This window comes from Physella acuta, unplaced genomic scaffold, assembly GCF_028476545.2.
Source record: "Physella acuta isolate Inbredline_101_S28 unplaced genomic scaffold, ASM2847654v3 ptg000661l, whole genome shotgun sequence".
Taxonomy (NCBI): Eukaryota; Metazoa; Mollusca; class Gastropoda; family Physidae; genus Physella; species Physella acuta.
Genome location: NW_026732180.1, coordinates 194,088 through 216,902, shown reverse-complemented (window position 1 = coordinate 216,902; position 22,815 = coordinate 194,088). Strand labels below are relative to the sequence as shown.

The window sequence follows — 22,815 nt, the reverse complement described above, 5'->3', positions numbered from 1 at the left end:
TGTGTGTTTATTGTCGTATAGACTTTTGAATCTGGATGCAGTTCTAGTTGAGTGTAAGCATGACTAAAGTCTAATTCAGTGAATTTGTCTCCTCCTGCCAAATTCAAAGAGATTTCCTCAATGTTAGGTATAGGATACCTATTTAGCTCTATTTGCTTATTCAGTGTAGTTTTATAATCTCCACAAATTCTTATAGAACCATCCTTCTTTAACACTGGCACAATGGGTGTCGCCCAATCGGAATAGTCTACCTTCTTTATAATGCCATTAGATTCCAATCTACTTAGCTCATTTTCAATTTTATTCCTCATTGCATAAGGTGGAACTCTAGCTTTGCAGTATCTTGGATTTGTGTCTTTAATGCTTAACTTCACTGTTCTATCATTTAGTAATCCAGAGTTACCAAAAACACATTTATTTTCAGATATTACTTTATCTAGTGAAGTAAGACTAGATTCTTTTACATTCTTCAATGAACAAATACTCTCCCAATTTAACTTAAGATCACTTAACCAGTTCCTACCTAGTAATGGCGGTCCATTTCCTTCAACCACAAGAAGAGGAAGTTTAACACTTTGACCATTATAACTTACATGAACCATACACTCTCCTATTACCGGAACATTGTCACCAGTGTATGTTGTTAGGCACTTGTGACATGGCTGTAGAGGCACTGATCCTCCAGTGATAGCGTCAAAATCTTTCTTTGTTATAACTGTTAGAGATGCTCCAGTGTCAAGTTGGAAGCTGATGCTCTTACCGTTGATATTAACTTGTACATTGATGGGAGCATGACTTATTGATTTAACAGAGAACAGGCTGAAATCCGGTTGCGAATCAGTTTGAGCATTTTCACAGGTAGAGTGGTTCATTGGTTGGGTTAGGTAGTCTTGGTGAGAGTTAACATAGTGCTGCTTTTGGTTGCGGTACTGTCTTGACTGGCTAGATTTAGCAACAGACGAAGACTTTGCAAAGCAGGCCTTAGCAATGTGACCTTGCTTACCGCACTTATAACAAGTTGCAAACTTGAACTTGCACCGATGAGATGCATGGGGACCTTTGCATCGATGACATATTTGATAATTATTACTAGATTTAGATCTAGGATTTGAACGAGCAGGCTGTTTAGCATAAGTTGGAATGCTCTGATGGGGTTGATGTTTATTGACTAACCTGCTGTTTACTGCATGGATCTCTGAGGGTGCTAAAGATCTCGCCGCATCTGATGACTGCTGGAAGGACATTGCAAGTTGTATTGCTTTTTCCAATTTTAGATCTGACTCGAGCAGCAACTTTCTTTGAATATCAGGGCTGTTTACACCTGTCACAAACTTTTCACACAGTCTGTCAGACAGCGTTTCTCCGAATTCACAAAATTCACTTAAATGACGTAAAGCAGCAACATATTCTGGTATTGACTCGTTTGGTTGACGAGTCCTACTGTCAAATCTAGCTCTACATAGAAACTTTGATGGGGTAGGCGCATGGTGGTCTGTCAGCAATTTGCTCAGCTCGTTAAAGCTCTTGGTATCTGGACTAGCTGGTGCGCATAAGTCCTTTAGTAGCCTGAATTGTTGAGGCCCTATGACTGTTAACAAAACAGCTCTCTTTTTGGCTTCTATCGTCACGTCGTTAGCTTCTAGGTAAAAGCTTAACCTCTCTAGGTAATCTTGAATGATTTCATCATTCGCATCAAATTGTTTTATTTGGCCATACAGCGCCATAATTCTAGAAATAATTAGCTAATAAGCTCTAGCAAACCTCTTTTTTGCGTAAGTAGGTGCTCTTTCTAGTAGATGTTTATCCTTCGTCGCCAATGAGATAGATTAAGAATTACACAACGGAGACAGAAGCCCTTAACATGTAAACAGCTTTTATTGTTAACCGGCCAGACGGAAGTGACGAGAGACACAAGTAAGGGACATCACTCAAGATAACAATATAAATATAATACCAATACAATTATCTCAATCTATTACATCAATATATGTGCTAAAGAGTCAAACCAGCAATTTAATTATGATCATCAATGAATGGAAAGACTATTAATGTAATTAAATATTCGTGTAATTAATGTGAGCATGCGAATGGTACTCATTAAAACTGAAAAAAAAACATGATGTTGCCTAGCAACAAACTTTCGATTTGCACCCCCCCCTCAAACTTTCGATTTGCACCCCTCCCCCCTCAAACTCGATTTGCACCCCCCCCCCCCCTCAAACTTTCGATTTGCGCCCCCCCCCCTCAACCTTCGATTTGCACCCCCCTCATACTTTATATATATATATATATATATATATATATATATATATATATATACTGAGGGGTCTATAGGGGGGGGTTATGACCCCCCCTAACCCATCCCCCCGCCCCCCGCCAACGCCACTGGCTATGTCAAGAACTCATGATAGTGGGCATTAAATTTGTTCATATTTCTCAAGTAGTAAAAAAGTTATGGCGTTTTAAAACAAGTTAATAAAAAATCTAGTGACAATTTAAGCTGGAATTTTTTTGGCCTATGTTCATCCTGGGAACTTTCTTAACATATTTGCTTTTGGAACTAGTCCTCGATATTGCTTCGTTGAGGAGGAGATACGGCTGCAGACACACATCCATCCAGAAATGACGAGTTAATAATCGCAATCCCAGTATGGAAATTGCGCTAAAAAATGGTTTTTAACTTTTTTTCCAACATCCTAAAAAGTACCATGTTTTGAGAGGTTATATCTGTAGAAGTAGATCTATATTATATGTCACAAACAAAATCTTTTGAACTCTACACAGAAAACAGACTCAATTTTTTTTCAAACCTCAAAAATAAGTACGTCATTAAATTAATTGCATTGAAATTGGCTTTTCTCACTTTTTAAAAAAGTAAAAAGGGAAGTAAAAAAACACAAATTTTGTTCATTTTTAAAAAATCATAAAAATGTCTGATGAAAGAACATACTTTAAAAGTAGATCAAAATGTAGGGGAATAACGCTTCTTTGAATTTACGTAACATGTATGCCTATAACAAGTACGTTTGAAACACACGTTTGATCAGAAGAGTGCAGGGGTTCAAAATCTGTCTTTTTTTTTTAAATTTAAAAATAAATTATGACTAATGACAACGGTTATAGTAAATTGCTGAAAAGTTTATACGAATCTACAAATTTGATAAAATACTTATATATGAAATTTCATGCATAGAAATGGTTAGGATTAGGGTTAATAATATTTTCTAAATCGTCTATATTTGCATATAAAAATTTGATTTCAAATAAAAAGGTAGGTATCGGATATCAGAAGCGTAGCGACCCTTCCCGGCGCCCGGGGACAAACTTTCGATTTGCACCCCCCCCCCCTCAAACTTTCGATTACTTTTTCCAACCCATTTTGGCGCCCCCTAAGGTCAGCGCCGGGGACATATGTGACTATGTCTCCCCCACCCCCATCGCTACGCATCTGTCGGATATCTGCTGCTAGTATTCAATAATAGTTACATCCCTTTAAAGTAAAGAAAAGCGGCAGTCCAATTTTGAGTGTACAATAAGTATCGATTACTTAAAAGCCAATTTAATTTTAATTTATTGTGAAACATTTTGAAGATCTATATTATAAAGGTTTAAAAATATTTTAATTGATAAAAATAAACCAGATAGCTAATTATTTTAGTAATTATAATTAAAAGCATTATTAAACAAATATCCTAAACAAATTAACATAATCATTATGATAATGTATCGATAGCTTTACGGATTCAGTCATGGATCTCACTTTTGCCATGGTTCCGAGTAGCGATCTAAACGTAGCGAGTACATAATCAAGCAAGTTAAGGCGCTTCAACAACCTACAAGGTTCAAATACTATAATATAATAATTAATATTAATTAATAATCCCCCAGCTGAAGTCTTTAGCCAAGAACCTAATTATCCTTTGGTGATTAGGTAATCTTTAATCTATCGTTTTAGTTTTAGGTACGTAAAATCGGCGGAGGCTAGATTATATCTAGATTCTAGATCTAGCTAGATTCTTAGATCTAGATCTAGATCTAGAATCTAGATTAGTAAAGTGAAAAAAAGGTGACACTCATTAAATTTTAGTAGAATAATTATTATTTTAGCATTTTTAGCAGAATTTATGTTTTGAAAGTTATTTGAATGTTTCAAAGTTTCATTAATGTAGAGATCTAGAATCAAGATCTAGAATCTAGATCTAGATCTACCTGTTTTTAAACAATCGTAATAATTAGTAATAAAACTTTTCAGTTCAGTAATAGATCTAAATAAAGAAAGACTAGCAATGTTTTCATTAGTTAGATGAAACAAAGCTAATTTATTTTAGCAGCCATCTTGTTTAAGTTTTTGTTCAGATCTAGATCTAGCTAGATCTAAATCTAGATCTAGTAAAATTATAGTTAGAGGTCCAGGGAAACCATTCTAACTTACAGATGGCTGCTGTTTATATAGCAAATCTTGCTCAGGAACACTGCTGTTTGTAGTTAATTTCTGGCCTTTATTGATATATATTAATTATAGGCCTATAGCCCCTGATTTTGGTTTATTTTTCAGTTATCAATAATATTTGACACAAATAGATCTAGATCTATATCTCAATATAGATCTACTTCTATTTAAGAATTAACAATGAGGCAACTTTTTCACATGTGACATTGCTATGCACATTTTACACACCTCTAAGACAATAAACAATAGATTACCTAAAAAAATATAGATCTAGATCTCTCTAGATTTTACATTATTTTAGAATGACATCTAAATCTAGATTCTAGATCTCATAAGATTGTTTTTTTTTTAATTTTATAGATCTCTACACAATAGATCTACCTATAACTCTATCTATGAAATAATAATAGATCGAAGTAAAGTTAGTAGAATAGATCATTTTATAGATTCTAGATATAGATTTCAGTATAGATTACTATAGAGTCTATAGTATAGACAGAATCTAGATCTAGTTAAAAAGCGTAAATACTAATAAATAGTAGTATAGTCAATCTAGATTTCTAGGTCTCGATTTTAGAATCCAGTCACCAGTGACAATCTAGTCTTATGTACTCTCAAGAAACTCTAGATCTAATCTAGACTTTCTATACCTTGTTAGATTCTAGATGTAGCTGGACGAAATAGAAATAAATTAATATATTAGGCCTGTCTTTTAACTGGATAAATCGAAGATCTAAATCTACACATTCAAAAAGTAAATTATTTAAATATAAAATAGCTACTGATTGAAATAGATAAAAATAATAAAAAAGTTACAATAGGCCTAATTGCACATCATTTTAATTTCTGTTTCCTTATGTAAACTGAACATTAAACATTAATTAGTACACTCTATTTAATTTATATTTCACTAATAAAATAAAATTAAGTAACTAATTTGTACGAAACACAACAAATGTTACTGAATAATTTCTTATAATTTGTTGTGAAATTATACATATATTTTATATATATATATATATATATATATATATATATATATATATATATATATATATATATATATATATATATATATATATATATATATATACACATATATATATATATATATATATATATATATATATATATATATATATATATATTCTGAGGTACCACACTATGGGTAAGTGTGTGTATATATATATATATATATATATATATATATATATATATATATATATATATATATATATATATATATATATATATATATATATATATATATATATAAAATACATATATATATATATGAAATACAAAACCATCATGTAAATGATATAGTGACAGCAATGTTTCAGTTGACTAGTATAAAACAGTGTTCTGAAATTTTCAGGTGTAATTTGGTGACAGCTGTATGCCAGAGACTTTTATATACAGAGGATTGGTGTTGTAAACAAGAACAGTTTCATCAAAATGGCGATCGATACTGGTGGTAAATTCATTTCGTCAATTATTTAAAGTTTTGTATGCAAGCAGAGTTTGAGGTGATCAATGACTGTGTTTGCTGCACTCTTGTTCTTTACACTGGGCAAATTCATCCAGCACATAATCTTATCTAGCTTTATTTTGTTTAAGATGGCTAAAACAATTAAAACTACATTTATATATCTTTAATTTGGTTCTAACTTTAATTATAACTTTAATTGCTCGCAAACACTGCTGTTTAAAGTTCTTTACTGAGATGGTGGGAATTTTAAAATTTCATAATTCAAGCTAATATTAAATTAAAACCATTGATTTTGGTTTATTATTTAGTTATCTACAATACACTTAACACATAGTGTGGTACATCAACATACACATGCAAACCAACCAGACAGCAGACTTTTGAAATACAAAACCATCATTTAAATGATATGGTAACAGCTATTTTTCAGTTGACTAGTATAAAACAGTATTCTGGTATTTTCAGGTGTACTTTGGTGACAGCTATGCCAGAGACTTGGGCATTTATTTACAGAGGGTTGGTGTTGTAAACAAGAACAGTTTCATCAAAATGGAGAGCAATGCTGGTGGTAAATCAATTTCATCAATTATTTAAAGTTTTGTATGCAAGTTAAGTCTAAGGTGATTAATGACTGTATGATGCATACCCTTACGCTTTACACTGTGCAAATTCACCCAGCACCTACATCTTATCTAGGGTGTGGCATAAGATTTTTAGCTTTATTATTGTTTAAGATGACTAAAACAATTGAAAACTACATTTATATATCTTTAATTTATTTCTAAGTTTAATTAACAGAATTGATCAGTAGCCATGGAAATGATTTTTCAAAAAAAAAATCTTGTTTGTTTTTAAATGGCTACGATGCTTTGGGTGATATGATGGGTTAATTTTAAGGAGTGTTGTTGTGGCATGTTTGTCCGTTTAGCATTCAAATACATGGTGGGCTAAATGGTGGGCTTAGTGTTTGCTGTTGCCTCAGTCAAAATATTATTTTCACTCATTAGTTTTTAAAAGGGTCAGAGATATTTTAAATGCTTGAAATTAATTTATTATGTCAGGGCACTTGATTTTCTATCAGTTGCCAAAGTTTAAAAAATGTACATGATCTTCCGCTACTTTGTTAACATCAAAATGAAAAAAAATACTGTAGATGGAAAGTGCATTGCAAACACTAATTGTTCATTGTTATAAGCTAATCAGGGGCATCTTAGAATTTGCTCATTGCTTGCAGCCATCACTATCAATGCAACAGCTTTAAAAAGTAGGCAAACAACAACCTAATCTTATCTCCATGATAAGATTTTTTGGTCTTAATTGTAGTTTTTATGTAGTTCACTTGTCATGCCTGATGTCATTACTATGTCCACTGTATCAATTAGTCATCACTGTGTCGCATATTTTATTCAGTCATCACTATCTCCAATTTATCAGTCATCACTGTGGTCACTATATCAGTCACAACTGTGTCCACTGTATTGATAAATCATCACTGTGTCTACTGTATGAATTAATCATCACTGTGTCCAATATAGAATTCAGTCATCAATATGTCCACTGTTTGAAGTAATCACTAAAAAGCATGATAAAATAAACACTTACAAAAAAAATTACAAAAAAATTAAACATTAACAAATTTCAATTCAATAATATTATTTTACAGATCTCTATCCATGTCAATATTGCAGAGTGGCATTTTCAAATGTTTCCTTTTTGAAGGCACATTTGAAATTCAAACATGGAGGGCAAGAAATAGCCAATTGGAGTCTAGCTCTCACTCCTAAAAATAGTGAAGATTCTTTCCAACCGTCTAATTTTTATCAACATCTTATAACTTTTATGAAAGAAAAGGCTTACAAGTGTGACAGATGTAATAAATGTTTTACAAAGCTTAGCCAATGGAAGAAACACCTTAGAAATCACACTGAAAAAAAGCCTAATGAATGTGACACAAAGATTGGCCATTTAAAAAATGGTTCAGAAGAAAAGCCTTACAAGTGTGACATATGTGGTAAATATTATACAAAGCTTTTCCAAATAAAAAAGCACCTTAAAACTCATACAGGATTAAAGCCTTTTACTTGTGAAACATGTGGCAAATGTTTTTTGCAGTTTTCAAGTTTACAGAGACACCTTCTAATTCATTCAGGAGAAAAGCCTTACAAGTGTGACACATGTGGTAAATGCTTCACACAATTCTCACATTTAAAGAGTCACAATAGATTTCATACTGGAGAAAAACCTTTCAAATGTGGCACATGTGGTAAAAGTTTCACAGAATCTAACAGTTTACTGAGACATCACAGAGTTCATACAGGAGAAAAGCCTTTCAACTGTGACAAATGTGGTAAATATTTTAAAGATTCATCACACTTACGGAAACACATCAGAATTCATAATGGAATAAAACCTTACAAGTGTGACCTTTGTGGTAAATGTTTCACAGCTTTTTGGGATTTAAAGAAACATGTTACAAGTCATTCAGGAGAAAGGCCTTTCAATTGTGTCAAATGTGGTAGATGGTTTAAGGATTGTGAATACCTAAAGAAACATGTTAAAATTCATTCAGATGATAAGCCTTACAAATGTAACAACTGTGATAAAAGTTTTTCACAGCTTAATCAATTAAAGATACACCTTCAAAATCAAAACTATGAAAAGTCTTCCCAGTGTGACAAATGTGGTAAATGTTTCACAACAAGTCATTCTTTAAACAGCCACCTTAGATTTCACGCAGGTGAATTACCATACAGATGTGACAAATGTGGTAAATCTTTTGTATTGAAGAGCACATTACAAAACCACTTTAGAATTCATGCTAAACCTCATAAGTGTGACAAATGTGGCAAAGGCTTCATGAAGCTCTTAAAGTTTCAGAAACACTGTAGAATTCATACATGTGAAAAGCCTTGCAAGTGTGGTAAATGTAATAAATGTTTTACACAAAGTAAAACTTTACAGAAATACAATGCAATCCATACTGGTGAAAAGCCTTACATGTGTGAAAAATGTGGTAAATGTTTTGCATTATCGTCCATTTTACAGTCACACAATAGAATTCATACAGGAGAAAAGCCTTACAAATGTGTCACTTGTAGTAAATGTTTCACATTTTCCTCTGGTTTAAAGAACCACAATGTAATTCACACAGGAGAAAAGCCTTACAAGTGTATCATTTGTGGGAAATGTTTCACACAGCTTGCAAGTTTAAAGAGGCACCATAGATATCATACTGGAGAAAAACCTTACAAGTGTACCACATTCGGTCAAAGTTTCACAGAATCTAACAGTTTACTGAGACACCACAGAGTTCATACAGGAGAAAAGCCTTTCAAGTGTGACAAATGTGGTAAATATTACAAAGATGCATCAAGCTTACGGACACACTTAAGGATTCATACTGGAATAAAACCTTATAAGTGTGACACATGTGGTAAAGTTTTCACAAAATTTTGTTATTTAAAGAGACACCTTAAAATTCATACAAGAGAAAAGACTTACAAGTGTGACAACTGTGATAAAAGTTTTTTACAGCTTACTAGCTTAAAGAGACACCTTAGAAATCAAAACTCAGAAAAGACTTACAAGTGTGAGAAATGTTGCAAATGTTTCACAACAAGTCATTCTTTAAATAACCACCTTAGAATTCATACAGTTAAATTACCATACAGTTGTGACAAATGTGGTGAATCATTTGCATTGAAGAGCACTCTACAGATCCACTTTAGAATTCATGCTAAAACTTATATGTGTGACAAATGTGGCAAATGCTTTATGGAGCTCTCAAAATTTCAGGAACACTGTATAATTCATACATCTGTAAAGCCTCACAAGTGTGGCAAATGTGGTAAATGTTTCAAACAAAAAAAAACTTTACGGAAACACCAAGCAATCCATACTGGTGAAAAGCCTTACATGTGTGAAAAATGTGGTAAATGTTTTAAACTCCTGGACTATTTACAGAACCACTGTAAAATTCATAAAAGAGAAAAGCCTTACAGGTGTGATAAGTGTGGTAAATGTTTTGTAAGCCTGACAAGTTTACAGTGCCACTATAAAATTCATACAGAAATAAAGCCTTACAGGTGTGATAAGTGTGGTAAATGTTTTGCATTCTTGTCCATTTTACAGGCACACAATAGAACTCATACAGGAGAAAAGCCTTACAAGTGTGTCAATTGTGGGAGATGTTTCTTATATTCCTCAGGTTTAAAGAACCATTATAGAATTCATACAGGTGAAAAGCCTTACAAGTGTGTCACTTGTGGTAAATGCTTCAGACATATCTCAGGTTTAAAGAACCACCATAAAATGCACACAGGAAAAAATATTAATAAGTGTGAAGAATGTGGTAAATGTTTCTTGCAATTTTCCACTTTACTGAAACACCAAAATTTTCATAAAAAAGAAAGGCCGTACAGATGTGACATATGTGGTTCTCGTTTTGGACGACGGAGCACTTTAAGAAATCACCTTAGAACTCATACTGGAGAAAAACCTTACAAGTGTGACAAATGTGGTAGATGTTTCACACGGGCTTCCAATTTACGGATACACCATAAAATTCATACTAGTGAAAAACCTTACAAGTGTGACAATTGTGGCAAATTGTTTAGGGAACTTAGGTATATCACAAGACACATGAGAATTCATACAGAAGAAAAACAAGTGTGGTAAATAAGGTACAAGTTTTTCTGATCTTTCACAATTTTCCAACCAGCAAAGAGAATCCACAACTGAAATTATCTTTTGAGATAAGCATCACCTCCATCACTAATTTCATTGCTCCAAGTTTAATTCTTGTTATTTGTTTGACTTTTACTGTTAACATTAAAATTTTTAAAAATATCAAATCAAGCATTTCTTTGTTCATTTTGTGTAGCTGAGTTAGTATGTAGGTGCTAAGTACATTCTCATGATTCTGGTAACTATTATTAAAAGTTTTAGTTAAATTGAACGGGTTTTGTAAAAGTCATCAGGGTAACACAATATTGAATACAAGTAAAATGGTATATACAGAACACATTTAGGATTACTAAAGCCTTAAGCTATTTAAAATATGAGGACCTTGATATGTCAAACAGTAGGTCAATGTTAGATGACAATTTTTTTTTATGTTTTGAACCTACTAAGGCATTGTAGTTAAAAAAACATTCATGGGTAAATAATATTTTTATTTTTGAAAAGTGATAGAAGAAAAAGCGTGTTGCTGGTGTGCAGTGGCGTAGCTCATTTTAAGCTGAAGTATTTAATTATACACAATCAATTTTACGAAAATAAACTACATGCTCTACATAATGATTTAGCTGTTTTTGTGTCACCAAAATAAATAAACCAGGAGTGATCTCCCCTAAACTTTCTCGAATATTCTAATATAACACTACGGGGGATGGCAACTCGGGATATAGACTTCTAGACATGATTTTTAATCCATTTTAATTACTGACATTTTTAAAAATAGAATATAATCTCGTAGAAAAAAGAAATGCACACCAAGTGAACGCTAAATAAAGATGTGCATAATAGTGCGCAATATTATTAGTACTTTATAAATTTACATCCGTTTTTTGAGAAATCGGAAATAGCGTAAATAAGTACTTCCGGTCAACGGAAATTACTCAAAATTTGACAGAAGGTAGAAAATTAGATCTTTTACTTACATATCAAATTTCATTTATCTATCTGAAATAGTACTCAAGTTATAGGCTTTTGAAAAATTCAAAGTAGGTAAAGCACCACTTCCGGTTATCGGAAATCGCTCTAAAGTTGATACAGATCTAAGATTTTGATAAAATACTTATATATGAAATTTCATCAACCTAGCTGTAACGGTACTCAAGTTATCGTGTTTACACACGGACACACACACACACACACACACACAGACATACGGACAAGATTGCAAAATTATGTTTTTCCGTATCAGTGAGATGTAAAACGTCGAGATTTGCAAAAATCTCGTTTTTTTTTTTTTGCACGATTACAAGACTTTCTCTATACTTCGTATATACGAGAAAGTAAAAATGTTACAGGATAGTTTGTAAGAAGTGCCACAAACTTTACCAACTGGAGAGGGGGGGGGGGCGCTTTTTCACAAATGAGTAGCTATGGATAGAAATAGAAGGAATGGGGTCAAAGTTGAAAGTCCGCCCCGGGTGCCGGAAGGGTTTGCTACGCCTCTGCTGGTGTAAGGCTATTCTCAGGGTGCAATTAGGTGTATTTTTCTTGCGTAGACAAGAAAACATGAGTGGGCAAGGTGAATGAAGAGTCAATGACGTTTAGAATTAAAATATAGGTCTAGATGTAGATTTTCAAAAATATAGTCAAAAAAATATTCTATTTGTGAACTCGCACGAAACAAAGAATTATCCCGCAATTATTGCCATTTACCCGTGATTCCGCAAGTAGATTCGTTGTCTCGCATTTCGTCTCGAAATTTACCGCCTCGCCATTTCGCGTCTCGCCATTTACCAACACTCGACAGTGATGGAGGTAAGGTTGGGGTTATGGTTGCGCTTAGAAATATGGTTATGATTAGGGTAAATAATATTTTCTAAATTGTCCATATTTGCATTTAAAATTTAATTTAAATGGAAAAAAAAGATGGTTGATATTCCCAAAACCCAGGCAACGCCGGGTATCTGCTGCTAGTATTCTTTAATAGTTACATCCCTTTAAAATAAAAGAAATCGACAGTCCAATTTCGAGTGTACAATAAGTATCGATTACCAAAAGCCGTAATTAATTATGAAACATTTTGTAGATCTATATTATGAAGGTTTAATACATATTTTAATTGATAAACATAAAACATAAACCTTATTACAATTAAAATAATTCTTAAATAAGCAGGCTTATAGTCTGCCTTCAATGAACAAATTAACCTTATCTATCGATAGCTTTACGGATTCGGTCAAGAATGTCACGTTTGCCATGGTTCCGAGTAGCGATCTAAACGTCGTAGCGAGTACATAAGCAGGCAAGTTATGGCGCTTCAAGGCCTACAACGTTCAAAATGTTTCATTAAACCATACTATCATTTTAATATTAATTAATAATCCCGCAGCTGAAGTCTTTAGCCAAGAATCTAATTAATACTAATTATCCTTTGGTGATTAGGTAATCTATCGTTTTAATTTAGTTTTAGGTACGAAAAATCGGCGGAGGCTAGTAAAGTGAAAAAAAGGTGACACTCATTAAAAAAATTAAATTTTAGTAATTCTACTAGATCTAGATCTAGCTTCTAGTCTAGATTCTAATTATTTTAACATTTTTAGCAGAATTTTGAATTTATGTTTTGAAAGTTATTTAAATGTTTCAAAGTTTCATTAATGTAGAGATCTAGATCTACCTGTTTTTATTAAAAACAGGTACACAATCGTATTAAAACGTTTCAGTTCAGTAGAGTAATAGTAATAGATCTAAATAAAGAAAGACTAGCGATGTTTTCATTAGTTAGATCATAGATGAAACCAAGCTTATTTATTTTAGCAGCCATCTTGTTTAAGTTTTTGTTTAGATCTAGAATCTAGATCTAGCTAGATCTAGAATCTAGATCTAGAATCTAGATCTAGCTAGATCTAGATCTAAATCTAGTAAAATTATAGTTAGAGGTCCAGTGAAACCATTCTAACTTACTAGGTAGGGCCCCTACTAGTATAAATTTTGAAAATTGGTTTAATAGGGAAACAACCACAACAGTTAAAAGGAGCAAAAAATTACAATAACAAAACAGTTTTCTTTCAAACCTTTAAATAGTTATGTTTTTTTTTCGTATTAAAAAAGGTGATTTTTTTTAACATAGGATTTTTTCCAATTTCTGTGATAGAGTTTTTTTAAGCGTTTACTAAAATTGTCCTAGCTTGCAAACCATATGGTCAAATTGGTTATAACTTTGCAATATCTTTATTTATTATATATGGAAGCATAATAAACAATGAAAAAAAAAAATTTATGGTCAGAGTTAAACAAAAACAGAAGTAGATCAGGGTACCCCCCCCCCCCTATTTTTTCATATACAGTGCATTCATAAAATCTCAGTTAAAATTTTAACACTTTGAAAAATTAAGCTCAAACTTGCTGAGAATGATGAGCTATGGATGTGTCAGGTATTGCAATCAAAATAATATTCATAACTGAAAAGATTTTTGTTTTAACTGCTACAAAGCTGATAGATTATGCAATTTCGCAAAACCGAAGTCTTGTTGATGTTAAATGCAACATGATGGCAAATTTGAGTTATTAAGCACTTAAGTCTCAAAATTTGCCTGGCTCTAGATGATTCTATTCTTAAACAGAAACAATCAAAATATGTGTTTAAATCTATCTGTTTTACAAAAAAATAAGGGGTGGAACAGGGTACACCCCCTATTTTTAAATACGAAATTTGTTTATACACTATTTGTTTAGGCTCAATCTATTTGAATCTAAAGCTAACAACTAACTAGAGTGAAGCTCTAAAATAAGTGTGTTTGATGGTTCTATCTAAATAGTTGACAAATAGGTAAAGGATGGTAAAAATGTAAAATGCTGAGTCATCGACACACCTGACATGATTAAAAAACTGAGTGCATATATTTAAATTTAAAAAATGAAGGCAAATTATATCTATTAGAAATGTAAGGTGTTTTATTCGTATAAATGTAATAAACTTGTTGGTATACTTATATATATAGTTTAATTAAAAAAGATGTGTTTCTGCCTATTCATTAATATATTACATTTCAGGGGAAGTTCAACATTGGTTGGTTTTTAAAGGAATTAATTCATATCACAAATTAATTAGTTTGCCTAAATAAAAGATGGACTCATTATTTATTTTAATAGTTTTAATTTCTCTTTTACATAGTGTTCCATCATTAGACCATTTAACTGTCATTAGGCCATATAACTGCTTATCATATTGTAGAGATGTGCTGGTTTTAGAAGTGTAGGTTCTATCTGGAAAAGTAAACAGTACAAGTACATTATTTGCCTTCCCATCAAAATAAAAAGGTTTTCTGAATACACCAAATATTTAATGTGTATTGTTAATACCAGACCTTCCTTTCTCCGCTCCCCCCCCCCCCCCCCCTTCCACCCCTCTACTGTCAATATCAAAACAACATTCGCCCCAATCGCCATCTAGATTTTACATTATTTTAGATCGACATCTACATCTAGATTCTAGATGTCATAAGATTGGTTTCTTAAATTTTATAGATCTCTAGACAATAGATCTACCTATAACTACATCTATGAAATAATAATAGATCGAAGTTAAGTTAGTAGAAAAGATTATTTATAGATTCTAGATATAGATTTAAGTATAGATTACTATAGACAGAATCTAGATCTAGTTAAATAGTATAAATACTAATAAATAGTATAGTCAGACAATCTAGATTTCTAGGTCTCGATTTTAGAATCCAGTCACCAGTGACAATCTAGTCTTATGTACTCTCAAGAAACTCTAGATCTAATCTAGACTTTCTATCTAGTTAGATTCTAGATGTAGCTGGACGAAATAGAAATAAATTAATATATTAGGCCTGTCTTTTAACTGGATAAATCGAAGATCTAAATTTTCATATTCAAAAAGTAAATTATCTATATATATAATTCTCTTCTGGGAGACGCTAGAAAACAAGCTGTAAACGCGCTCCCTACCATCCCCACCCCTACATGGTCTTAGTGAGCTGTGGTTCACGCTATGTTTACCTTAGTGGAGTCGGGTTTAGTGACAGCTATTAGGGGCAGATAATTTAGTTTGAAACGATTTTAAACGTTGGGGGGGGGGGGGGTTATAGTCCTTAACGAGCTACTTATAGTGTTTTAAAGAAATATTTTCAGTGTCAGCATTGGTACTGTCGAATTCACAAATTATGAATTACTGAAAAGTAGAAAAAACAACAACTAAATAGCGGCGTATGTTATGCCGCGGGCCGGCTCGTTTAAATATAAAATAGCTACTGATTGAAATAGATAAAAATAATAAAAAGTTACACTAATAAAATAAAATTAAGTAACTAATTTGTATGAAACACAAAAAATGTTACCGAAATAATTTCTTATAATTTTTTGTGAAATTATACATATATTATATACATACATATATATATATATATATATATATATATATATATATATACATATATATACATATACACTTACCCATAGTGTGGTACCTCAGCATACACATGCCCACCATCTAGGCATGAGGGTTTTGAAATACAAAACCATCATGTAAATAATATAGTGACAGCAATGTTTCAGTTGACTAGTATAAAACAGTATTCTGATATTTTCAGGTGTAATTTGGTGACAGCTATGCCAGAGACTTGGGCATTTATTTACAGAGGGTTGGTGTTGTAAACAAGAACAGTTTCATCAAAATGGAGAGCAATACTGGTGGTAAATCCATTTCATCAATTATTTAAAGTTTTGTATGCAAGTTAAGTCTAAGGTGATTAATGACTGTATGATGCATACCCTTACGCTTTACACTGTGCAAATTCACCCAGCACCTACATCTTATCTAGGGTGTGGCATAAGATTTTTAGCTTTATTATTGTTTAAGATGACTAAAACAATTGAAAACTACATTTATATATCTTTAATTTATTTCTAAGTTTAATTAACAGAATTGATCAGTAGCCATGGAAATGATTTTTCAAAAAAAAAATCTTGTTTGTTTTTAAATGGCTACGATGCTTTTGGTGATATGATGGGTTAATTTTAAGGAGTGTTGTTGTGGCATGTTTGTCCGTTCAGCATTCAAATACATGGTGGGCTAAATGGTGGGCTTAGTGTTTGCTGTTGCCTCAGTCAAAATATTATTTTCACTCATTAGTTTTTAAAAGGGTCAGAGATATTTTAAATGCTTGAAATTAATTTATTATGTCAGGGCACTTGATTTTCTATCAGTTGCCAAAGTTTAAAAAATGTACATGATCTTCCGCTACTTTGTTCCCATCAAAATGAAAAAAAATACTGTAGATGGAAAGTGCATTGCAAACACTAATTGTTCATTGTTATAAGCTAATCAGGGGCATCTTAGAATTTGCTCATTGCTTGCAGCCATCACTATCAATGCAACAGCTTTAAAAAGTAGGCAAACAACAACCTAATCTTATCTCCATGATAAGATTTTTTGGTCTTAATTGTAGTTTTTATGTAGTTCACTTGTCATGCCTGATGTCATTACTATGTCCACTGTATCAATTAGTCATCACTGTGTCGCATATTTTATTCAGTCATCACTATCTCCAATTTATCAGTCATCACTGTGGTCACTATATCAGTCACAACTGTGTCCACTGTATTGATAAATCATCACTGTGTCTACTGTATGAATTAATCATCACTGTGTCCAATATAGAATTCAGTCATCAATATGTCCACTGTTTGAAGTAATCACTAAAAAGCATGATAAAATAAACACTTACAAAAAAAATTACAAAAAAATTAAACATTAACAAATTTCAATTCAATAATATTATTTTACAGATCTCTATCCATGTCAATATTGCAGAGTGGCATTTTCAAATGTTTCCTTTTTGAAGGCACATTTGAAATTCAAACATGGAGGGCAAGAAATAGCCAATTGGAGTCTAGCTCTCACTCCTAAAAATAGTGAAGATTCTTTCCAACCGTCTAATTTTTATCAACATCTTATAACTTTTATGAAAGAAAAGGCTTACAAGTGTGACAGATGTAATAAATGTTTTACAAAGCTTAGCCAATGGAAGAAACACCTTAGAAATCACACTGAAAAAAAGCCTAATGAATGTGACACAAAGATTGGCCATTTAAAAAATGGTTCAGAAGAAAAGCCTTACAAGTGTGACATATGTGGTAAATATTATACAAAGCTTTTCCAAATAAAAAAGCACCTTAAAACTCATACAGGATTAAAGCCTTTTACTTGTGAAACATGTGGCAAATGTTTTTTGCAGTTTTCAAGTTTACAGAGACACCTTCTAATTCATTCAGGAGAAAAGCCTTACAAGTGTGACACATGTGGTAAATGCTTCACACAATTCTCACATTTAAAGAGTCACAATAGATTTCATACTGGAGAAAAACCTTTCAAATGTGGCACATGTGGTAAAAGTTTCACAGAATCTAACAGTTTACTGAGACATCACAGAGTTCATACAGGAGAAAAGCCTTTCAACTGTGACAAATGTGGTAAATATTTTAAAGATTCATCACACTTACGGAAACACATCAGAATTCATAATGGAATAAAACCTTACAAGTGTGACCTTTGTGGTAAATGTTTCACAGCTTTTTGGGATTTAAAGAAACATGTTACAAGTCATTCAGGAGAAAGGCCTTTCAATTGTGTCAAATGTGGTAGATGGTTTAAGGATTGTGAATACCTAAAGAAACATGTTAAAATTCATTCAGATGATAAGCCTTACAAATGTAACAACTGTGATAAAAGTTTTTTACAGCTTACTCAATTAGAGATACACCTTAGAAATCAAAACTTTGAAAAGCCTTTCAAGTGTGACAAATGTGGTAAATGTTTATCAACAAGTCATTCTTTAAACAACCACCTTAGAATTCACACAGGTGAATTACCTTACAGTTGTGACAAATGTGGTAAATCTTTTGTATTGAAGAGCACATTACAAACCCACTTTAGAATTCATGCTAAACCTCATAATTGTGACAAATGTGGCAAAGGCTTCATGAAGCTCTCGAAGTTTCAGAAACACTGTAGAATTCATACATGTGTAAAGCCTCACAAGTGTGATAAATGTGGTAAATGTTTCAAACAAAGTAAATATTTACAGAAACACCAAGCAATCCATACTGGTGAAAAGCCTTTCATGTGTGAAAAATGTGGTAAATGTTTTAAACTCCTGGACTATTTACAGAACCACTGTAAAATTCATACAAGAGAAAAGCCTTACAGGTGTGATAAGTGTGGTAAATGTTTTGCACACCTGAATTATTTACAGAACCACTGTAAAATTCATATAACAGAAAAACCATACAGGTGTGACAAATGTGGAAAATGTTTCATGCAAATTAAATCTTTACACGAACACCATAGAATCCATACAGGTGAAAAGCCTTACATGTGTGACAAATGTGGTAAATGTTTTGTGAGCCTGACCTATTTACAGTGCCACTATAAAATTCATACAGGTGAAAAGCCTTTCAGGTGTGAAAAATGTGGAAAATGTTTTGCATTTTTCTATATTTTACAGGCACACAATAGAATTCATACAGGAGAAAAGCCTTACAAGTGTGACACATGTGGTAAATGCTTCACATGTTTCTCTGGTTTAAAGAACCACAATCTAATTCACACAGGAGAAAAGCCTTATAAGTGTGTCAGTTGTGGGAAATGTTTCACATCTTCCTCTGGTGTAAAGAGACACAATGTAATTCACACAGGAGAAAAGCCTTACAAGTGTGTCACTTGTGGTAAATGTTTCACAAGACTTGCAAGTTTAAGTAAGCATCATAGAATTCATACTGGAGAAAAGCCTTACAAGTGTGACACATGTGGTAAATGCTTCACACATTTCTCAAGTTTAAAAATTCACCATAGATATCATACTGGAGAAAAACCTTACAAGTGTGGTGCATGTGGTAAATGTTTCACAGAATCTAACAGTTTACTGAGACACCACAGAGTTCATACAGGAGAAAAGCTATTCAAGTGTGACAAATGTGGTAAATCTTTTGCATTGAAGAGCACTCTAAGGTCCCACTTTAGAATTCATGCTTAACCTCATAAGTGTGACAAATGTGGCAAATGTTTCATGGAGCTCTCAAAAATTCAAAAACACTAGAATTTATACAAATGAAAAACCTTACAAGTGTGGGAAATATGGTAAATGTTTGAAACAAAAAAAAAATTAAAGGAAACACCAAGCAATCCATACTGGTGAAATGACTTACATGTGTGAAAAATGTGATAAATGTTTTGCACTCCTTTCCTATTTACAGAACCACTGTAAAATTCAAGTAACAGGAAAGCTTTACAGGTGTGATAAGTGTGAACATTTTTCTTATATTCTTCAGGTTTAAAGAAGCATCATAGAATTCACACAGGACAAAAAAATAATAAGTGTGAAGAATGTGGTAAATGTTTCTTACAATCTTCCATTTTACTGAAACACCAAAATTCTCATAAAATAGAAAGGCCTTACAGGTGTGACATATGTGGTATTCATTTTGGACTACGGAGCACTTTAAGAAATCACATTAGAAATCATACTGGAGAAAAACCTTACAAGTGTGACAAATGTGGTAGATGTTTCTCTTGGGCTTCCAGTTTACGGATACACCATAAAATTCATACTAGTGAAAAACCTTACAAGTGTGATAATTGTGGCAAATTGTTTAGGGAACTTAGCTATATCACAAGACACATGAGAATTCATACAGAAGAAAAACAAGTGTGGTAAATAAGGTTTTTTAAATTTTTCACATTTTGCCAATCAGCAATGAGAACCCACAAGTGAAATTATCCCTATGATATAAGCTTTACTTCCAGTGTCATCTGAAGTGCCCTTTTTAATGAATTACCTTTTTTTAAATCTAATTTCATTGTTCAAATTTTAATTCTTGTTATTTGTTTGACTTTTAATGTTAGCATTTAAATTTTTTTAAATATCAAGTTTTTCTTGTTCATTTTGTGTAGCTGAGTTAGTATGTAGGTGCTAAGTACATTCTTGTAACTTTTATTAAAAGTTTTAGTTAAATTGAACGGGTTTTGTAAAAGTCATCAGGGTAACACAATATTGAATGCAAGTAAAATGGTATATACAGGACACATTTAGGATTACTAGGGGCTTAAGCTACTTGAGATATGAGGACCTTTATATGTCAAACTGTATGTCAATGTTAGATGTCAATTTTTTATGTTTTGATTCTACCAAGGCATTGTGGTTTAAAAAAAAAATCCATTGCCAATAATTTCTCACCATTATTACTATTGCACAACAGTTTCATTTTTTCCTAGTGCTATTATAAAAATATGATGCAAAATAAATGAGCTGAAAGTTGAAAGGACCAAAAACAGTGTAAAAATCCTTTACTCCAGTTCTTAATTAAAAACATTGTAAAAATCCTTTACTCCAGTTCTTAATTAACAGGTTAAATCCATCTCCCACCATGAGGGCAATGGTTATCAATTGTCTAACTATTGATTTCAATCCCAGTGAAACTGCAACAGATGTAGGCTGCACATACAATCCTACCACTCAGTACTTTGAGGTTTCTTGATATAATGTATAGCATTCCTCAAGGGAATTGTTGGCTATATATCGATGGTCTCGGTCGCAAACCCTCTAACTCAAAAAAATTCGATTTTCTTTTTTTTAAATAAATCAAAAGCCAATATGATTCCCCATAATGCCTAAAAAATATTTGAGAAATCTGTAGAATGATTATTGAGATATAATCATTTTAACAAACCGCCTATTAATTCTAGCGCTAAAAATCTCGGCGCAAAACGAATATCGCTATATTTGTCAGTACACTTAGATCGGGAACGCAGTCGCACGCCGCAATCACACAATTTTACAGCACAGCAGACACAGTACTTATAGGTAGGATATTTGATTAATTATGTTCAACTATTCTATTACATTTATCATTTTAAAGAATAATAAACAAATAGTATTTGTTTAATATAGACTATTTCCAGATTTTCAATAACCAAACTGATTTGTTTACAGTTTTTTAGGCTAACACAATACTTTGAAACTAGATCTTCATTCTAGAATCTAAATATCAATCAAAACAATATTATTCGAATTATATTTCCACAAGAATGTGCAATAAATTTAATTATTGTTAATTCACTACTAGCTTTAGATTGAGGGTTTAGATACGTGTTAAGAAATGTTTATATGGTAGGTTACAAAATGTTTGGCGTACATGTTCAACGACATGGTTAGTTGTCTTTAGTAAATGCTTTTATGATTAATTTTAGAACAGATAAGCCTATATTAACACACCAGCCTCTCTCAGCATACCAACCTCTCTCAACAGGCCAGCCTCTCAACATATCAGCCTGTCTCAACAGACCAGCCTTACCACATAACATACCAGCTTCTCTCAACAGACCAGCCTCTCTTAACAGATCAGCCTCTCTCAAAAGACCAGCTTCTCTCAACAGACCAGCCTCTCTTAACAAATAAGCCTCTCTCAACAGACCAGCCTCTCTCGACATACCAGCCTCTCTCAACATACCAGCCTCTCTCAACAGACCAGTCTCTAGCAACAGACCAGCCTCTCTCAACAGATCGGCCTCTCTCAACAGACCAGCCTCTCTCAACATACCAGTCTTACCACATAACAGACCAGCCTCTCTCAACAGATCAGCCTCTTTTAACAGATCAGCCTCTCTCGACAGACCAGCCTCTCTCGACAGACCAGTCTCTAGCAACAGACCAGCCTCTCTCAACAGATCAGCCTCTCTCAACAGACCAACCTCTCAACATATCAGTCTCTCTCAACAGACCAGTCTTACCATACAAGACACCAGCATCTGTCAACTTACAAATCGTAAAGGCACCAGCATCTCTCAACAGACCAGCCTTTCACAACAGACCAGTTGTAACATACAAAAGACCAAACTCTCTTAAATGTTCAATCTTACCATACAGGACACCAGAATATAACAACAAACTTGTCTAACCCTTTAAGGCACCAGTAACTTACAAGAGACCAATCTCTCTCAGCAGACCAGTCGTAATATACAAAAGACTAATCTCTCTCAACTGACCAATCTTACCCTCAAAGATACCAGCCTCTCTCAACACACCATTCTTACCATACAAGAGACCAGTCTCTCTCAGCAGACCAGTTGTAATATACAAAAGACCAATCTCTTTCAACTGACCAATCTTACCCTCCA

General features: G+C 32.8%; 3 protein-coding genes across 5 annotated transcripts; all 3 read left to right on the top strand.

Moving 5' to 3' along the window:
- The first annotated feature begins 3,784 nt into the window (after positions 1-3,784).
- On the top strand, positions 3,785-10,752 carry LOC131948788 (zinc finger protein 208-like). 3 transcript variants are annotated; one of them, XM_059310474.1, is made up of 4 exons: positions 3,910-3,931; positions 5,829-5,847; positions 6,425-6,510; positions 7,606-10,752. In XM_059310474.1, exons 3-4 carry the CDS (start codon positions 6,492-6,494, stop codon positions 10,617-10,619), a joined length of 3,033 nt encoding a protein of 1,010 aa, XP_059166457.1. In that variant the 5' UTR covers positions 3,910-3,931; positions 5,829-5,847; positions 6,425-6,491; the 3' UTR covers positions 10,620-10,752. The 3 variants fall into 3 exon arrangements, with proteins under 3 accessions (XP_059166458.1, XP_059166457.1, XP_059166456.1); XM_059310475.1 differs by lacking the exons at positions 3,910-3,931; positions 5,829-5,847 and adding an exon at positions 3,785-3,840 and having other exon boundaries at positions 6,408-6,510; XM_059310473.1 differs by lacking the exons at positions 3,910-3,931; positions 5,829-5,847 and adding an exon at positions 4,414-4,477 and having other exon boundaries at positions 6,408-6,510.
- Positions 10,753-12,954: 2,202 nt separating this feature from the next.
- LOC131948789 (zinc finger protein 91) lies at positions 12,955-20,793 on the top strand. Its single transcript, XM_059310476.1, has 3 exons — positions 12,955-13,061; positions 16,232-16,334; positions 17,430-20,793. The coding sequence occupies exons 2-3, from the start codon at positions 16,316-16,318 to the stop codon at positions 19,673-19,675; spliced, it is 2,265 nt and encodes a 754-aa protein (XP_059166459.1). The 5' UTR covers positions 12,955-13,061; positions 16,232-16,315; the 3' UTR covers positions 19,676-20,793.
- LOC131948830 (zinc finger protein 22-like) lies at positions 19,693-21,176 on the top strand. The gene is made up of 3 exons (XM_059310525.1): positions 19,693-19,765; positions 19,971-20,352; positions 21,047-21,176. The coding sequence occupies exons 1-3, from the start codon at positions 19,693-19,695 to the stop codon at positions 21,174-21,176; spliced, it is 585 nt and encodes a 194-aa protein (XP_059166508.1).
- Positions 21,177-22,815: the final 1,639 nt, after the last annotated feature.